At 39.8% G+C, this 20,722-nt stretch overlaps 1 protein-coding gene across 1 annotated transcript in view; it reads right to left on the bottom strand.

The window, feature by feature from the left end:
* UBE3D (ubiquitin protein ligase E3D) overlaps positions 1 to 20,722 on the bottom strand; it is a gene marked incomplete at both ends in the record, with an annotated part of 35,869 nt that overhangs the window by 9,170 nt on the left and 5,977 nt on the right. Inside the window, one exon of the mRNA XM_010139218.1 lies at positions 15,452 to 15,621. Coding sequence (XP_010137520.1) covers positions 15,452 to 15,621 — 170 coding nt within the window. The remainder of the gene's footprint in view (positions 1 to 15,451; positions 15,622 to 20,722) is intronic.

Raw genomic sequence — 20,722 nt, 5'->3', positions numbered from 1 at the left:
CCTCGGTATCAGGAAATGGATAGCGTGAAGAGCTGACCCTGAGGAATAGCCACGAGCAGGCTGAAAGCTTATGGGTAAGAATTAGACAGAGACAACAAAGGGAACCTTGTGATTGGTGTCTGCTACAACCAAGAGGAGCCTATTGACGAAGCCTTCTTAGTCCACCTACAGGAGACTTTGCGCTCGCAGGCTCTCGTCCTGCTGGGGGAATTCAACCACCCCAACATCTGCTGGAAAAGTGGCACAGTGAGCTGTAGGCAATCCAGAAGACTCCTGGAATGCACTGAAGAGAAATTCTTAAGCCAGGTAACAGACAGGATGCAATACTGGACGTGATGGCCACCAACACAAGAGAGCTAATTAGTGATGTCAATTGCTAATTGGTGAGCTAATTGGTGAGGTGGCCCGGGCTCCAGTGACCACACACTGGTGGAGTTCACAGTCCTGAAAGATATGGGTCAGGCAAGGAGTAAAGTCAGGACCATGGATTTTAGGAAAGCAAACTCCCAGCTCTTCAAGGAGTTAGTCAATAAGACCCCCTGGGAAATGGCCCTCAGGGACAAGGGAGCAGAACAGAGCTGGCAGATCTTTAAGGATTCTTTCCATAGAGCTCAAGAGCTGTTGATCCCCAGGTATGGGAAATCTGGCAAGGAAGGAAAGAGACTGGCATGGCTGAGTTGAGACCTGCTGGTCAGACTAAAGGGCAAGAAGGAACTGAACAGGCAGTGGAAGCAGGGACAGGAATCCTGGAAAGAGTTTAGGGACACTGCCCAGTTGGTTATGTACGGTTGTGTCAGGAAGGCCAAGGTAGCAGGCAGTGGAAGCGGCGACAGGAATCCTGGAAAGAGTTTAGGGACACTGCCCAGTTGGTTATGTACGGTTGTGTCAGGAAGGCCAAGGTACAGCTGGAGCTGAACTTGACAAGGGATGCAAAGAATAATAAGAGCTTCTACAGCTACATCATGCTCCAGTCATGATGAACACGACTGGCAAGCTGGTTACAACAGACAAGGAGAAGGCTGAGGCACTCAACAATAATTTAGCCCAGTCTTCACTGATAGTCTCTCTTCTCATAGCTCCTGAGTTGATGGACCACAAGACAGGGACCAGGGTGTCAAAGTCCCTCCCACTGTAAGAGAAGATCAGGTTCGTGACCACCTGAGAAACCTGAACATACACAAGTCTATGGAATCTGATGAGATGCATCCCAGAGTCCTGAGAGAACTGGCTGATGTAGTTGCCAAGCCACTCTCTATGATATCGGAAAGGTCCTGGCAGTCAGGTGAAGTCCTTGGTGACTGGAAAAAGGGAAACACTGCACCCATTTTTCAAAAGGGTAGGAAGGAGGACCCCAGAAACTACCAACCTGTCAGCCTCACCTCTGTGCCTGGGAAGATCATGGAACAAATCCTCCTAGAAGCTGTGCTAAGGCACGTGGGGGACAGGGAGGTGATTGGGGGAGCTGTCTGATGTAGCCGCAAAGCCACTCTCCATGATACTGGAAACGTCCTGGCAGTCAGGTGAAGTCCTTGATGACTGGAAAAAGGGAAACACTGCACCCATTTTTCAGAAGGGTAGGAAGGAGGACCCCGGGAACTACCAACCTGTCAGCCTCACCTCTGTGCCTGGGAAGATCATGGAACAAATCCTCCTAGAAGCTGTGCTAAGGCACGTGGGGGACAGGGAGGTGATTCGAGACAGCCAGCACGGTTTTACCAAGGGCAAGTCCTGCCTGACCAACCTAGTGGCCTAGTGATGAAGTGACTGCATTGGTGGTCGGGGGAAAAGCTATGGATGTCAGCTATCTGGCCTTTGGTAAGCCTTTGGCAGAGTCCTTCACAACATCCTTCTCTCTAAACAGCAGAGATATGGATTTGATGGGTGGACTATTCAGTGGATAACCAATTGATTGGATGGTCACATCCAGAGGATAGTGGTCAACTGCCCAATGTCTAGATGGAGATCAGTGACAAGTGGTGTCCTTTCAGGGGTCTGTACCGGTGCTGCTTAATATCTTCATCAATGACATAGACCAGGATTCAGCGCACCCTCAGCAATTTTGCAGATGTCACCAAGCTGAGTGGTGCACTTGACATGCCAGAGGGATGGGATGTCATCCAGAGGGACCTGGACATGCTGAAGAAGTGGGCCCACGTGAACCTCATGAGGCTCAACAAGGCCAAGTGCAAGATCCTGCACCTGGGTCGGAGCAATCGCCAGTATTAACACAGGCTGGGGAATGATGTGATTTGGAGCAGCCCTGCAGTGAAGGACTTGGGGGTACTGGTGGATGAAAGGTTGGACATGAGCCGAGTATGTGTGCTTGCAGCTCAGAAAGCCAGCCTGGGGCTGCATGAAAAGAAGCGTGGCCAGCAAGTTCAAGGCCAAGTGCAAGATCCTGCACCTGGGTCGGAGCAATCGCCAGTATTAACACAGGCTGGGGAATGATGTGATTTGGACCTGTTCGAGCACATCCAGAGGAGGGCCACAAAAATGATCAGATGGATGGAACAACTCTGCTATGAGGAAAGGCTGAGAGAGTTGGGGAGAAGAGAAGGCTCCACAAAGACCTTAATGTGGCCTTTCAGTACTTAAAGAGAGCTATAAGAAGTATGGGGACAATCTTTTTAGCAGGGCATGTTGTAACAGGACAAGTGATGATGGTTTTAAACTGAAAGAGTGGCAATTCAGACTAGAAATAAGGGAGAAATTTTTTACAGTGAGGGTGATGAGGCACTGGAACAGATTGCCCAGAGAGGTAGTAGATGCCCCATCTCTGGAAACATTCAAGGTCAGGTTGGGAACTCTGGGCAATCTGATCTAGTTGAAGCTATTCCTGCTCACTGCAAGGGTGGGTTGGACTAGATGACCTTTAAATATCCCTTCCAACTCAAAACATTCTGTGATTCTGATTCTATGATTCTGTGACAGACAGAATTCAGCAGATTCACAATGTATTTCCTTGAAAACTTTCTTTTTAAAATGCTCTAAGTCAATTTTGCCTAGCTGGGTGCAAGAGTAGGACTCGCGCGTTAATTTACAAGTTCTCCTACAGAAGGAAGAAAAGCACAGGAGCTTAGCTCTTGCTAGGCATTGCCTAAAGTCTGCTGCAACTGCTATTGAACATCCATGCTACGCAGAATCGCTGGCGCAGCTCCAAAGTACAAAGTAATTGCAGACTTCTCAGCAGCAAAGCAATGTGGTCCCACTAAAAGGAGAAGCAAATTACTCTCGTAAAAACTGCATGGACAATGCTTTACAATGTGCTGCTTCACTTTAATGGTTGTGTTGAGGCTTTAAGCTGCAGTTTTTTAATGTCTTACTGCATCCTAGGTGGAAAGAATTCAAATTATTTTCCTGAAAACAATAAAGATCAGATTGCTGTAGCCAGATCACTGCTGATAATTCATGAAATTGGAGGATGGCACTGCTGATAGTCATCTAGACTAGCAATAGTTCTACTGTGACTCTAGACTGCAGTTTTCTTCAATATGCCCAGAGGTCAGAATGAGGGGATAGCTTTGCCCTCTCCTTAAAACACTTTTCTTCACCTTTAGCACCTCTTGATTCCTTCCTGTATACAACTTACTCTAAATTAGAACAGATGGCTCATAATTTCGCTAACGTATGGCAATAATTGTAGACTACTGTGCTTGGGATGGATGCAGAGGACACGGAACAGCATGCTACTGACCTGGGCAAAGAGCCTGACTTGTGGCATCTTACAGGGAATATCAAATGTGAGCAGTAGCGCCACTGACCTAAAAAGCCTCTCTTCCCAGCATGCATGAACCAAGAACTTGAATCCTGAAGGTTATATCTTTTTTTTTTTATAACCTCCCAACGTTTCAGGTATGCAGAAAAATAAGGTTCACTACCCTGGCAAATGGGAGTAAGCCTCCTCTAAAAACTCTCATTTCCTGAAGGGCAGAAGTGCACAGTAGGGCTGTAGAAAAACAAAGTACTGTGTAAAAGCTCCTTCATGGCAACCGCTGACATCAATATAGTTACCTACAATGCAAAGTAATTCCAGATAGCTCATCCTGGAAAGTTCTGTCTGATTCTAAGGAAGCTCTTCCACCTGCTCATGGGACTAGTGACATCTGGTGGACCAGCTCCCTTGTAACTGTTGTTCTCAACCTACTAATTTTTTTTCTCATCAGAGGTATTAACAAGGATGCTCTCCTTCATATAGCCACCTGTTTTACATATATCGTGGGAAAAGTATCATTCAGGCCTTTTACCTCCAAAATTGTCCAATGTGTTTAAAAGTCAGGGGCAGGAGGAGAAGGGTGGGGTAAGGCAGAGAGAAAGTACTGTCACACACACTCCATTTCCCCAGAGAAACAGAAAATATTTGTCTCTGTATTTTTTCCATAAATCAAGCTCAAGAACTTACAGAATCTTATCAAAGGACAACACTGCTGGTTGCCTCTATTTACCCTCACCTTCTAGGGATGCAGGGGTCTCCTCCTACTTGTGTACACACTAGCCAGCAGCTCACATACCAGCCTACCGTCCCACCCAGAGGCTGAGACAACAGGCCATCTCTAAGTTCCTCCAGGCATCATGACACTAGGTAGAAGTCCTGGAGAAAACACAAAACATCTCTGCTCTCTCCTGGGCTACACTTCCACCAAAGTCTCGTATAGCAATGATTTTCCAGACTCTTTACTCCCTCCTTTTTCTCCCACACACCGGAAACTCCAATCAAAATACAGAAGAAAGACTCAGGAAGAAGACATATTTATCAAAATTGGCATATTGATAGCCCAGATGCTATCAATACCACTACTCTCCTGGGATGCCTTTCCAACTCTTCAAGGAACTATAACCTTAATTTAAAAATCATCAAAATGAGATGTTATATTACAGAACACAAAACACATGGTGTCAAGTACTCTGTCATAAATACAAGGGCCATTTACCTCCACAGAAAGTTTCCTATGTACAAATGTCATGTTCAGTATCTGAGAATTATTTTGCACCATGTAAAATGGGAAAGAACGATAAAGAGGCATCCATAAAGCCCAAAGCCATCATTCAAAACAGTAGCAAGACAGATTAAATATAAAAGTCAATTTTTTGAACTAGTTCAGTGCGAAAGGTTCCAAAAACCTCACAAGCAGTCTACCTGGACTTGTTGAGGGTCAGATCCTTAAGAAAGAGAAGACCCATCTCATCTGAAATGGCATTCAATTCACTTCAGTTCACCCAATCAATTCTCAGATGAACAAATTATTCAAAGAGCAAATGCATAAGAAAATGTTAAAGCTGGCAACACTAACAATAACTGAGCTTTCAAAGAGGAGAACTTCTTATAATGAAAATAGGGGCAGTGAAGCAAGCTGCACCACCAGGAATTATATTAGAATATCTATTTCAAAATAAATTAGTTTACAATGTCCAAGATTTAAAGAAAACAACTACACTTACTATTCTCAACCTCTCATAATAATTCTAAGCACCACAAATGCAAGTTCAAGAATGATTTAAAGTTATTTCAGTTCCTAGTTTCAACTGTGATTGACTTATTTTCGAGTTTCATGTCTGAAGTCCTCCTTTGCTCACTGAGACATTACTACAGTCAGTCCAAAAATACTTGATTCACTTGCCCAAAACAGCTACAAGATAATTTCCAAATTGGTAAATCTGATTAAAATATCTTCAGAGCAGAGGCATCTGTGTCATGTGTGCCCAGTTGCAATGCCCATTATTGACAAAATCTCAAATCTCACAGATGCTACAGAAAAAAATAACCAAAAAAACAATTCAAGAGATGAAAGATAACGGTTTAGAGCTCTGTCAGATTTAAAGATTATTTTGTCAGTTCCATGGCCAAAAAAGCAGACATCTGTATCCAGATTAAATCATTCTAAATTAAACAAGGTGAACGCAATGACATTCCAAGACTATGTTCCCATTACTTACTGAAACAAAACCTAATTATTATCTGGAGTGTGGGAGAGATTACATGTTCCTGTTGCATCTACAGTGTAGAAATGCATCACATGCTGCTTAAAGGTCAGCACCTGTAGTTTAATAATCTAGAATATCTATGCATCTGCATCCTCTCATAAAATATTCCGTGTCACTGCTTGGAAAAATGGTAATACCAGCCCCAGTTATTCAGGCTCACATTTTTAATCCATGCTTTCGGGATTGTGCAGCCCACTTAGCTGCAGACTGCCCTGTATGGACTGCCAGTGAATGTAAATTCTTTCAGAAGAACTTCGTTAGTTCTTCTTTCAGAGCTAGTTATCAGAAAGCCTTGATGAATGGGGACCTTTGCAAAGAAAAGGAAGTATATTTTCCCAGTCATGGTTCCAAATAATGTCTCTAACACTGGCAACATAAAATTCACATTTTTCTAGAGTAACTTACACCCTCAAGGCATTACAGCAAACATGCAGTGTTACGGATTTTTCTTGTGGTGTGTGGGAATTCAAGTCTGAAGACAGAATACTCTATACAATAGGATCTGGACATGCTTGCAGAAGCGGTGAACTCAGATTCATGAGACTGCAACATCACTGTGTCTTGATGCTTTATTTGTGCCTCTGAACGACCACCATTAACTCTGAAATGCTTGCAGAGGAGCACTCTTACAGGTTTTGTAAAGGAAGTCAGAATCAAAGCTTAATTCAAAACAGAAAACACTGAAAATTAAAATTGCAGAAATTTACCCAAAGAAAGACTGAATTAAATAGTGTAGGTATTTATCAATGTGCAACTCTCACAAAAGGAAGAATGGCTAATTTCCTTAAAGAGACAAAGAATGCATTTAAATTTCTGGATACACAGATTGCTCAGATTTACAAAAGGAGTGAAAAATGCCTAAACATTGCTGCTTTGCAAGTATGTAACTTAAAACTTTCTTCCTACCATATCATGGCCTCTTGTAAAATGCTTTTCCCTAAAAATATTGATTTTTATAATTTAATTAAATGGTCTATTTTTACATCAGAGTTTTCATTTTCAAGCCCTTAGAAACACTTTCATTTCTGAATTACTGAACGAAAACAAGAGGCAGCTGAACATAAAGTATCTTACAAAATATATTCCATTTAACTCTCCTAGAGCTTCCTAGGAGAAGGCAGTAGGAGGATGTTAAACTGAGGCCCCAAAAGAGGTATACGTGAGTAAAAATTACCTCACATAAAAAGAATAGAGATTTTGGTGCTGAACAACGAGGTTAAGAAATCAGATTAATTGTACAGGAGAATAAATCCTCCTGCTAGGGAATAAGGCAGATCTTTCTCATTTTCAGTTTTTTTCTTCAGTGTAACGAGTAGCTTCCTTCTAACAATGACAAAATTTCTCCACTGCTGGTTCCTAGTACAGTGAAATGGCCTTAAAATTCAAGAGGTGCTGTCACTCCATTTTTATATTAGTCTTTATTAGTCTAACAGTAACCTTGACTTTGCAGTAAAGTGATACAGAGGAAAGATCCTTCACACTGTGATTTCAGTTCTATGTTTACTAGATTCTCTTCATTTTTAAAGTGAACTGGACTGTCTGAAAAGCAGCTTTGCTCTGCATGGCTAAACATAGAACAATTTTTGTCTTTAATAAGGGCTTAGATAAATAATTTCCAAATCCCAGCAGGCTTTGTTAAAGCAACATCATAAATTTTTTACACTTCCCTATGAGTTTTGAAAAAAAAAAATTGTCTACATATCAGTCTGAGCTCGTGCTGACTAATGTGGCCTTAGGGAAGGGACTACTGAAATTTGTGCATCCAGACATTAGCAATTGTTTTACAAATGCAATTATGATAAATCAGCATAGGTTTATTAGGTAATGATTAATTTTTTTTAAAAAAATAATAGTTACAGCTGAAAATAGGAGAGATACAGAACCAATACTTAAATGCCGTAAAGCTGGTGTGACCTGTTGCTTCTGTGCACTTCTGTGCACTGTGAGAGCACTGGGAGGTATTTACATCACTCGGTTTTAGGTACTCAGTGACCTGATTGATGAGCAAGGAAGAGATAGCTGATGAAGATACTGGTCCCAGTTGTTGACCCTGCCTGGACATCTGAAATGTTCATCACTCATTTTCTGAACTGCCACAGTTTACAGTGCAGTGTCTTCAAGCAATCCAAATTGGCAACAATTTACCTTCAATCATATGCTCTCAACTGCAGCAGCTGAGGACTTAACTGTCAAGTGGCTCAGATGTCTGTGCTGCAAAAGCAGGTCGAACAGTTGGTACAGTAACCTCAGCTGTGACTGAAAAGCAGGGTTAACCAGGGTTAACCAAGGGTTAACCAAGCAGCTTAACCAAGACAATCTAAGTTCCTCATCTAGGCAGCGCAGGGAGAGCAGCAGAGAGGTGGCATGCCCCATGGGCAGGCAGCCAACCCAGTAAGCAGTGTGGTATCCTCTTGTCTTGTTACTATGGGTCACACCACAGTCCTCAGTAAAGGTTGCAACTTCAAGCCAAGGGAGCATGGCACTAAGCAGTATGTAGAAAATAACATCCTATAACCACAGAGCTCACAGGTGAACTATCGCTTCTTAGGACAGAGATGCCTGTTGAAACTACTAGGCAAATGATGTGAACTGTACTTATGCTACATGCCAGTGTCTTCCCACAAAGTCTCTCTGACTGTCTACCTCCCACTGCTCTTCACCACCACCGTCAGATCAACCAGCAGCCTCAACAGTGGCACCTAGTACCAGAGGGATGGTGTCTTTGATACCCTGTGCTAACAGTATGGAAATAGAGGTGCAATCAGGGCCCTAGACTAGCAACACAGAGTAACACTTATTTCCTCAGCATAATCAACCAGGCAAGCAGTGAAGAAAAATTAAATTAAATCAAAGTTCAATGAACTTACGGTCTGTATGATTAACACTGGTACAGCACTCCTCTCGCCCTGTACCTAAAGATCCGGATTCTGTGGCAACAGGATAAAGCACTTCCCTGGATTTTCTCATGCAGGATATTCCTACCAGCTGTGCCACATGAAGATTTGCATATGCTCTGTAAACTTTAATTCCCTTTTTAAGATCTATTATACCAAGCAGGTGGCCATTTCTGAAGGTGAAATGGATTTTCAGAACAGTATAAAGATGAAAATGTTTTCTGGCTTCTGTTTTTTAAACCTGTGGGTAAAACTAAATCACTTCCACAGTGCTGCGGATATTCCATATAGAAATATTCACACATACCAGGCACTCTAGAACATTATGCCTGAATCCAAAGGGAGAAGTTATCCTGCTGTACAAATAAAAGCTGTAATCACTGTTCACAAAAAGCTCTCAGCTTGCTGCTTTAAAGTGTTGGGGTTTTTTTTTCTGATGTACTGAATTCAGAAGAGGAGGAAATTCAGTACTTCAAGACATAATTATGTGAACCTGAAGCAAAGTAAGGAACACCACAAATCACAGAATTAGCTGACCCTGAGAATTCACTGACAGCAAAATTTATTATTTCCACTTATTCAATCCAAAGCATTGCCAAACAAAAGCCTAATGACTGAAGTTAGAAATTCACATATGCCATATTTCCCTTTTCCCACTGAAACCATAATTTTCCTGGAACATTTTATTTTTATCATCATTTTCCCTCTTCGCTGATACAATTGTGGCAAAATTTGTACAGATCTTCACTCTATGCAGGTATGACACAACACTAACATTAAAATATCAAGTGTGGCTACGAGTCAAATTTAATAGGCAATTAAATCCTAAATAAATAAAACCAGCTTCCCTTCTACAGTTAATTCAAAAGCATAAACTGGCATAACGACATTTCTGACACAGGTTACTATAAATGCCCAAATAACCTGATTTTACTACATCTTACGGTCCACTTTGAAAACTCATAGCAGACTAATCGCCAGTTTGGAAAGATCAACTTTCCCCTTTTCCCTGTCCTCAGCATCTGTCAGGTTTCCTTCGTGCATGGAAATATTCCTCCATAAATAACCCCTCCATCCTTCACAAAACTGTCCTTAATTTTAACATCTACTCTCTTAAGAGCTAATTCACAAGTTTTCCCTTTCAGCTACCCTGAAGCTTTCCCTTTCTGCTATGGTAGAGAGTTAACTGTCTGTATAACCCATGTTTCTGTTGATGGAGCCCTCTGCAGCACTTACACAGCTGTCCAGAGTCCTTCTGTGCTGCTGCAGATACGAAGAAGAGCTGGAGGAATCACAGAGGCCATCAGTCACCCTTCTGAGATAGCACTGTGGGGGCTACGCACACGTACCTTGACACAGTCATATCAGTGAATGCAGATTATTTTGGCTCTTTAATTTAGTTTTATGAGCTTTCTTAAAATTTTATGGATCAAGAAACAGGGAAGCACAGTTTGGTGCTTTTATGAGAGGTGAATTACTCTAGAGCCATATTCAGAATGAAAGCCATTCTTGGGACAAATAACATTCTAGAATATATCAGTAACAGCTTTATAAACAGCTCACTATACCCAGTCTGTACTAAAAGCACCGGGACTCAAAACCTTCAGGTTTTCAGCCACAAACTCAATTTTCTAGCTTATTCTGTCCCTCTAAAGCTAATAAAACAAATAATTTTTAGAAGTAATTTTTCAACTCTGAAATGATAAGCAGCAAACTCTTACATAGGAGAAGGCTTCTGCAAAAGCTGTAAACCATGCAGAGAGACTTTAGATACATAGGAGTAATAAAAAGCTACCAATGACTTTTTGACAAAGCTTTGCCTAGCAAACTAGTGTAAAGGGAAAGGTGCAATTTTCCTCTAACTGTACTTTCACATATATTTTCTAAGATCAAGTTGTAGTCAAATTGTCATGTAACCATATTTTCAATTTTCTTCGTACATTTTTACAAGGCTCTCGTTTCAGCAGTATTTGCCGTTATCACTTCCAGCAGTCAAGGTTGTTTGCATAAGGTGTTATTTGCCAAGAACCCATTACTTGAAAGAAAGACCTCTTCTGTCTGCAGAGCAGATTTGTAGGTGGAGAAAAGGAGCCTTGCTGAAAGTGAAGGGAACCAACATAATCACATACACATAATCCAGAAATATCAAAGTAAGAATGGAGCAGAAAATGCATTAGGCATCCTTCTCTAAGGGACTCAGCTACACTCATAACATACTTTTTTCACAGATGACAAGAAGAAATGACAGCATATACTTCCTCCTGAGTTGTAGAAGGATTGCCCGCAAAGCTCCTGCCAGGGCTGGAACTGTAGACAGACCTATCCAGAACTCAAGCTGTTACACGTAAGAGACACCTCAGTGTTTCTAGCCCTGTTTAACAGCTGAAGGAGTACGATACAAATCAATACAACACTTAAAGGCTACCCTCAGGAAGATCAGAGGAATAGGGCTCTGCAAGGAGTAATGCCAAGAGCCACACTATAAATAGCATATCTGGATATACCTAACCATGTCTTAACTTCACAATGACTTAAAAGCTACTGAACATGCTTAAGCAATGCAGTCTAACATACAGAGAACAGCCAGAGTGCAACTGTTGATAATTAATTGCCAAAACAAAGGTGAATGTAGAGAGGCTCCACATGATGTGTTCTTAATTTGGTCCTATTCCATATCTCAGTCACTAGTGGAACAAGAGAAATGAGATGCTTCTTTCGTTCACAGACAACATGATGCTGGAAAGGGCCATCAGTATGTCCCAAGATGAAAATCAAAATGACCAAAAGGTTAAAAAGCTTCTGAATGAAATTAGGATGTAAATTCACAAAAGACAATGGCACAAAAAACAAACATGAAGGCTGCTTAGTAGACTGCAGTCTACTGGAGAGAATCTGATGCTCAACACAGATCAACAAATTGAACATAGAATTGGGTTGGAAGGGACCTTCAAAGGTCATATAGTCCAGCCCTCCCTGCAGTGAGCAGGGACATCTTCAACTAGATGAGGTTGCACAGAGCCCTGTCCAACCTAAATATGAATCAGCATGTTGTCAATAAAAAGGTAGATGACACTCAAGGGATAATCACCTTCTCAACAACTTTTAGCCTAACTCAGAGTACAGTTTTGTTACAGCAGGCTTCAGGGTCAGCCAGCCCCAAACAGCTATCACTCCAAGTGGGTTAATTATCATTGCAGCTGGTATCACTCAGCAGCCAGTAATGAAGCATGAACATTTATCCTACTCAAATGTTTGTTTCCTTTGCATTGTTAACATTTAGAGTAATACTGAATGTAAAGTACAGTGATAGATATTGCCAGCGATTTTCTGAAGGAAAGAAAAGAGAGTTCTGTTGGTCACTGTAGCACAGTGCTGTAGCACAGGACATAATTCCTAGTTTAAGGGGGAAAAAACATTTTCATATCTGAGGAAAAGAAATAAGCATCATGTTAATGATGAAGAATTGCAAAACTCTGCTCTGAATAAAGAAGAAATAAAGCTAATTTTTGAGTGAACCATAAACTTCTCCTGATATTCTAGAAGTATAAAAGCTACTACGCTTCCCTCCATTCAAGCACATCCCAAGGAATCTCAGCCTAAGGGTTACTTCAAAAAGGGGATGCCTGAATATGAATTATTAGGCAATCCCATTCAGGCTCTCTCTAGCAGAAGCAGATTGACAGAGGAGAATTTCACAAAGCCCAAGACCTCAACTACTACCACAGAACCATGTATTTATCTCCGAATAAGTAGATTTATGCTTGTGTAGGTAGACTAAGTACAGATATTCTTTTATTTCTTCACCCACGTGTGATTACATTATTACATTTAGATATTACAAATAAATGCCTTTCTTTCTAGGTTACCCTAATCTGTCTTAACCTGTGGACGAGCTACCCAGCACAGAGCCTGTAATGTTCACAGGTTAAAAAAGTGCCTTCCCTCCCATCACACAGATCAGATTCAGGCACTGCAGGAATTGGACACGACCCAGGCGTACCCAGTGACTTGCAACAACTGAAGAGGCAACAGGATATTAGAGTGCATGCTTATTTATCCCTTGCAATTGCTGGGGTCTAGGTCACAAGCAGTCCTCCTGCTGACTGCCTCCCACGCAGGTTTCCTTGCTTACTCCCCCTTACAGGGAACAGATCATGGGCTCTGAAACCTTTGGATTATTTCAAAGGCAGATGTATGTGCAGAAACAATCCAGGTAAGCAGTATAATTATTATCAGAATGTGGGCATCTAAAACATTCGGAACTTCACTATTCAAGAAATCAGATACTTTGTTCAGAATTCTTGAAATAACATTTGAGATCTAAATGCAAACACATTGCATTAAATAAGTTGTACTTGTTTTGATATTTTTGCTTCTGCTATGTTTACATTCCTGTTCAATAAAGAAAGACTTCAGTCTTACTGCAAAGATCCAGGCAGTACTTCAAGCCAAGTGACAAATGAGTTAGTAGAAACAGACTGAAGTGCTAATGTTCTTTTTATCATTCTTTATTACAAACATAAACATAGAAAAACATTTCTAAAACAGTAGTTACTTTGGTTTCTGAAACTTAAAAAGAACCCTCTGTTCTTTCTCTTTTTCTTTTTGCATTTGTCCAGGGACTGGACAGGGAAGATATAATTACTATCAGAGGAGAATTAAAACCTCAGTTGTGCATTCTGATCACTGCAAAATCCTAAAGATAAATACAAAGTAATCTTCAGAAACAAGTTATTTTTAACAAGTCTGTCTGGGGAAACACAAAGAAATTAATATAATCTCACAGTAAAACTCTGCTGCTGAGAAATCCATTCAAGAAAAGCACTTTGTGAATGCCAGGTAAGTGACTAAGTAGATATGACTTTCATCTCAATAACATGTCGAAGTAACTGAACGTGTGTTAAAGTAATTAAGTCTCAGCGATAACTGAAACTTGAAAAGCAAAAATGTACAACATTTTTGTTACACTTTCATGAGGTGTTGGGTTATCAATTGTGTACCGACTGGCTCTGGAGGGAAGGTCTTCTAAATTTACCTCTTTAAATCATCATCTAATTTCCAAGAGTTTAAAAGAAAAAGAACAAAACCAAGCTGCTATTTAAGTATGATCTATACAAAACCAATGCTTTATCTTCTATCACTGCAGAAACAAAAGCAGAAAATTATGCTAAAATTATACTCCATCACCTGCAAACACTGGAGCCACTGCTTAATCAATATTCTCTTATCTTTGCTCTCCAACAGATAAAGGTTTAACATGTTAGGCAGCATGTTTTTCATAATGTAGACTTCAAAGCTTGCTGAAAAAAAATCTTTTCTTTATGAGGGCTCCAGTACACTTGGACACAACCAAGAAAAATATTTGTACGGCATTGTACTCAACCACCTTCCTCACCTCTTCTCTTTCCGCTTCTCTCAGGGCCCTGTTTCTTTTTGAAATAATCCCATCATTGGTCTGAAAGCAAGTTAAAGTTAAACACAGAAAGGCCGATTAGATAACAATGAACTTCTGGATCGTATAAGAAAGGGCTTTCTTTTTGAGGACATGCTATATGCTGAGAGTATGCTATACTGATATAGCATTATTCATGTTACTCTGCTAGGCCGCACGCACAAGTATCTTTTAACAAGGACATTATTAGATGCATTGTCCGTGTATTCAGAGATGATCATTACACTAATTTATTGTGAGCCGCCAGACAACACCTGTACTACTGAAGATAAGTTGGCTTAAACAGAAAAATACCAGTCTTGTGAACAGCTCTTTCACTTGCAAAACAAAGCACAAATTTAAGGCAAAAAAGTTCAAGACTGAAGCTGGAACAGACAGGTATAATTTGAACTAGTAGCTACCCACTTCTACCCTTTTGGTTTCAGCTGTACCAAAGAGGTCCAAATTCCTTACTGTGGGAGGAGAAGGTTACTCCCATAAATAACTTGGCAGGTGAGACGATATTTTCCACCCAAAATAGAGAAATTGAAGGTGAAGTGGGAGATCTGGCTAAGTTTATGCACCATTCAGAAGCCAGTCCAGTTCCTTATCTCCCCTTAATTTTAGCTCCTTCCTGAATTACATGACCCAGAGCTGCAGAACAGTATGTTCTGTGACCATACGGACAGAACCCACTGACACTCCACAGGATTCATGGCACCACCATCCTTCCAGCTTCTTCCAACAGAGCCAGAAAAATGACCAACCTCTAAAAGCGCATTGAGATAACATGAGGAAACATGCATAAATGCATATTACTCTCCTGCGTAAAGGAGACAACTTCTATTTGTATCATACACCTAAGTTATCTACACGTACCTCTAGAAACAACACAACTCTTTGGTTTACATTTTAATATTAGGGTGCAAAAATTTAACAACCAGATTCTCTCTGGCTATAAAAGAAACCAAATACTATCCTCTGGCATTTTGCCCACAAAAAAAGAAAAAAAAAATTGCATGGAATTTCAAAGAGATATATCTCTGAGATTAACAGATTGTCCAAAGAACCTCAAAGAAACATTGCTGCCCTGTAATGCAAAACAAGTCAAAGATCAGAAGCTGAGATCAGAAAAGGCTGTACTTACTCCTTATTCCTGCTTTTAACACAGGGCTGGTAAAGGACTTTGACAGCATTCCACGCCTCCACTGGTCCAGAGCTGGGCATGAAATTATCTCCAAACAGTGTAAAAACACTATGGGAAGAGGAACTTCCTAAAGACTCCACCAGCAATGTGTCAGAATTTAAAAGCCACATCTATAAATCAAAAAATAATTTATTTTACTGTAGATGACATCAGATGCAATTTGTTCCTAAATCAGCTGATACTAAAGTCACATTCTTAGGAAGTTTCTAGGAGTGTGTTAACAGAAATAAATTGACGTTTTATTATTCAGCACAGTCTGCACAGCCTCTAGTGGAGAAAAATGGGTTAATAAACTGATAATAAACAGTTAATAAACTGATGCCTGATTTATCACAGTCACTCTTAAGTTCATTATTTCTGTGAAGCTGCCTCTTTTTGTGGGTGGAGTACATTCCCTTTAATAGTAACAAAAGAAACTGTCCCAGGCCATCTGTTTCAGCATCAAGTGGATTATTTCTCTAATTTCATAACTTTTCAGGAGTTAGTTGAGTATATGGTGTCGAACGACTGAGGGCTACAGACAGGGAACTGAAAGACTGCCCACTAGAAGAGCAAAAATTTAACAATTTTTGGAAAAAGCATGATAGTTACGACTGGATGGAGGTAAGACATGCAAGGGAAAAGACAATGTGGTCTGAAAGGAAGGCTGGATTTACAAATGGCTGTAAGAGAGCCTTGTAAAACAAATCTTTATCAAATTTGATAATGGGAATTCTTCAGCACTACCTGTTCACAGTAATTCACGGGATATTTACCTGGGAGAGTTTTGTGAAATCTGAACTTTTTGCATCACGTTATGGATCTTTGTGTGATTGTGCATCAGTGTTCCGACTTTGAATCAGGGTTTTCATGCTAAGCCCTGTACAAAAAAGGCAAGCTTTTCCTTTATTTGCAGCCTGCAGTAGTGAGGTGACCCGAGTAACCAACGGAAATCAATTTTTACAAGTCCTGAGCCTGTATTAAAAGTTTATATATTAAATATTTATCATAGAAAACAGGATTTATGCAATGCTGCTCACTAGAGAGTAATCTTGTGCTTCTCATGACCTAATCAACTTCAAGTAAAACAAGTTACATGATGTTAGGTAGCAGACGTATTACATCCCCTGTGGAAGGAGAAGGCCTCAGTTAACAGGATACATAGTATATGTCATAATTGAAAGTGACAGTCACAATTCATCAGAGCCCAAGGCTCAGAACATTACAGTGGAAGTTTCATAAAGGAGGAATGAGATATATTGATAAAGATGTCTTGGGAGGGGATGGGAGGAGAAGAATCACTTTAGCATACACACATAAATGATGACAAGAAACCGCACTTGGCTTACCAAGTGGCCGTTCATCAGTTTTGCTCTGGTAACTCACTGCACACATTCACAGTCTAAATTGCAAAATATACCTCATTAGCTAGGACCATTACACAATGGTGATTTAAGCCAAGTGTTGAAGAGGTGTTGGAGAAAACGGGCAAAAAAGAGAACTGTTCTATAAACAGACACCACTGTCGACATGTTTAGCTTTAAGTAAGCGGAGTTCCTTCTTCTTGAAATTATTAACACCTCCCCGTGAAGGAGCCTCCTGGGATGCTTTTCAAAAGGGGACTATCAATCAAACTAATCTAAGGAACAATGCAGCAATAGCTGCCTGCTCCTTTCAGAATCTTTCTGCAATTTGCTTTAGAGAAAGCAACTGAACCAATTCATTTGCAACATGGTCCATCTGAAAAGTGCTTTCTTCTACTACAAGTGTTGATATGTGGCATTTGACAATAACATTATACCGCTTGTCCACAGTATGTCTTTGTCTCAACAGCAACGCAACAGATCTGTATTAATACCGAGAAAGAAAATCAGTCTTTGCAGCTGGAAGGACACTGCCATAAGAAAATTAACTTCTGAACTATGTTTACTGCTTTAGGCAATAATTCCTTCTTTTCCACATGCACGGATTATTTTTTGATTTTGCTTTTGGCCAGAATGAACAATCACTCACCATGACTTGGTCTGTTGTCTCAAAGCAGTTTATACATGTTATTTCTGGCAAACATAGTCTCAAATTTTGATCTGTGCTTTCAACTATGTTACTCACAATGTACAATCCTTCCTTCCTCTATACCACTTTGTACAGCAGAGCCTGCACAACAGAATTGCTTTCATATTAACCCCAGTAGAAAAAGAATCTTTACAGAAAGATAAATACATAAAGTTTAGAATTCACTCATAGAGCAGATTGATGACCTTTTCTGAAATGACAGCATCAGAAGAAAGTGCTTGGGTTTTTTGCTGGTGGTTTTTTTTTTTTCCTTGCTTTTTCGGTTTGTTTTTTAAATCATCTTGTCAGTAGGCTTCAAAGATGTTCTTAGGAGAAAATATGCAATAAATCTCAGTTATACTTCGTGGGATCTGATTCAAACAGGTGAAATACTGTGACTTACATTCTGTGATCAGCTTCCTAAAATCTCAACCTGTACCAACAGCATCCATTTGTGGACAGTTAGGCATCAATTTGAATTTAACATGGCTCAAAAAAAAGCTGTTGTTGTTCCTTGCTAGTTTTTTCTCAGATATTGCAGACATCACCATTACTTTTCATCATCATACAGATTAGCAATGAAAACTGCTTTCATTACAGCTTTTTTGTCCTCATGTTCAGATTGTTCAGATAAAGAAGTGGTTTCCTCGTACTTCATAAAGAATAGAGCTCTCTAAGAGAGCTGGGTAGCTAAGTCTCAACAAAGTACTCATTATCTCATGTCTAGGTCACTGCAAAGACCCCCTCACAAACTCTGACAAATGCAAACTTGTTCTGCTCATGCCTTCCAGGACAAGGTCCAAGAATCAGTATCTGATGGGACTCTCCCATTTTGCTACACATTTTCTTTTCTTGGGATATCTTCCCACTTCCTCTCACTCCTTCCTGAAATATAAGCTGTCTTACTTTTGAAGCATATTACAGACTAATCCCACTCCAAAAAACATCTTTCATTCAGTATTGAAAGATTAGAGTTAGCACACACATACTCCAAACTCTACCACACACCTTTTGATTTTCACAGATAGGTCTTTCTGGGTTTTATCAGGTTGATCCCATCCATGGGATTAATTCCGTTACTATCCACAAAACTACCCTTTTTTATAATACAGAAGAAATTACATCTAATAAGATGCTGCTATGCTGACCAATAATGTACCATTTTGCTTGTATTCTCCTATCTCATGATCAATTTGCTGACCTCATCTTGTTCTCAGCTTCTTACTCCTAGTCATGCAACTTTAAGGCAGGGAACCCTTCAACAGTGGAGCAAAGAGAGGAGGGAATTGAGAGGAGGCATTTTTTAGAGAATGTGAAGAGGGCAGAGATATAGTTAGGATAAATAAGGAAATCTATATACATCACTTCTTTTTTTTCCTGAGTCAAAGAGATTTTTATTTGTTGACATCCTTTAAAAAACCCCCCCACATAAAAAGTACATAGTTTTCAGAAATTTCATAATCACCAACATAAACAGCAGAAACTCATTTTAAGATATTAACAAATAATGTAACTGGTAAAGTTAAGTGATACATGCACAGGAAATAAAGAAAATAAGTATATATTATATCTGTGGTTTAAAAAAAAATAAATAAACAGACTTGTGAGATACCTTAACCTTAACTATCACATACACAGCCTAAGCTGTGTGTGTTCAGGTATGTAAGCACAAACACTGTGAACGAGAATCTCCGGTTCATTGTAAAAAAAAACGTTTAAATGGGACAGCTGGCCCACAATGCACCAGTGATGAGGCTGCTTTTCTAACTCGGCTGGGTACTTACAGCCTCAAGCACCGACATTTTTTACTGTTTAGCTGTTTGCAATCATTAATATAAACCGTGCTCACATTGCACTTGTGTCCACAAGGCCTCTGAGTCCTCAGAGTTAACCCATGGCTCCAGGACACCTCTTGGTGCGTATACAGTACCTAGAACCTCACCCTGGATATGAGTAAGGGCTTTCTGATGTTAAACACAAACTACTAACAACTCATTAATAAAAAGGAAAGGATGCCAATCAGAAGCCAGCCACTATGATAATTCAGCCTGCTCCTCTAATCAGCACATTGGCAAAAATGCAACTTGCAGCTAAGAGTAATGTCAATCTGTCAAATAAGGTGACTTCTCATTAGAAATTAGCCAGTTCACTCTGTATAAGCTACCAGGCTTAAGCATCAGAATATTAGGTAACTTGGAAACACATAAGCTACAAGTTAATAATCATAACAATTTTTAATGACTCTTCAATTAGATTATACATAGTGACAATTATGGGCCTGCTCATGGGACCTTATTTTATCATTACAGAAGAAGTATTTCTCAGTGGTTGCATAAATGTTATCCTGGCACTAAAATGTATTTAAAAGCAACAGATACACACTTACCTCAGAATCTGGATGTTCAGAAATTACAGAACTTGGATGATGTATATATAAACCAGTTTATTTAATTAGATTGCCTACCTCAATGAAGTGCATCTATAAGTTTATCTAGGGCAGGAATCTACAATCATGTATTTCTTTATCTTTTTGTCTACGAATTACTCATACAAAGCGTAAAATTACAAATTCTGTGCTTATATTTAGTTCATGAATAAAAGAAAACATCCCTGGCTATACCAAATGTACAGTATTATGATAATTGCAAATCCAAATTCCTATCCATCTTAGAAGTTTGAAGAATTTAGCTGTCACTATTTAAATATTAAGCTTAACCAAGTTTAACAGCATTAGGACATTAAGTATAATAGGCAATTTTATTTTTGCACTTCGCTTTGCAGTGCAATGTACTGACTACGTTAGTAGTTTCTGCTGACTTAAGACAATATTCATGAAAGATGCTATACAATTTGATGAACTTCTGGTGATTAAAGATAAGCGCTGCAGCAAGAAGATGGAATATATATTATAAAGTCAAAACTTAAGCTTTCTATATTTTCTGAAAACAAAAACACTGTTATTTCTGTGCTACTTGGGGGGTATCTGTAGTACTTTCACTACTACATTAATAGAGATAATTGCCATATGTACATCCACTTAGATTAAAACACAGAGGAAATTCCTTACTGGAACAGAACTCCTCAGAACTACTTCAAGAATTTGAATTAGCTATTTTTCTTAAAACATACAATCATGAACAGCATAAATGATACATTTATAGGTTAAATTTTTTCAGCAGG

Source organism: Buceros rhinoceros, unplaced genomic scaffold, assembly GCF_000710305.1.
Source record: "Buceros rhinoceros silvestris isolate BGI_N320 unplaced genomic scaffold, ASM71030v1 scaffold1947, whole genome shotgun sequence".
NCBI classification, from domain to species: domain Eukaryota; kingdom Metazoa; phylum Chordata; class Aves; order Bucerotiformes; family Bucerotidae; genus Buceros; species Buceros rhinoceros.
The sequence above is the reverse complement of the archived record's forward strand: the minus strand, read 5'-3'. Positions and strand labels throughout refer to the sequence as shown.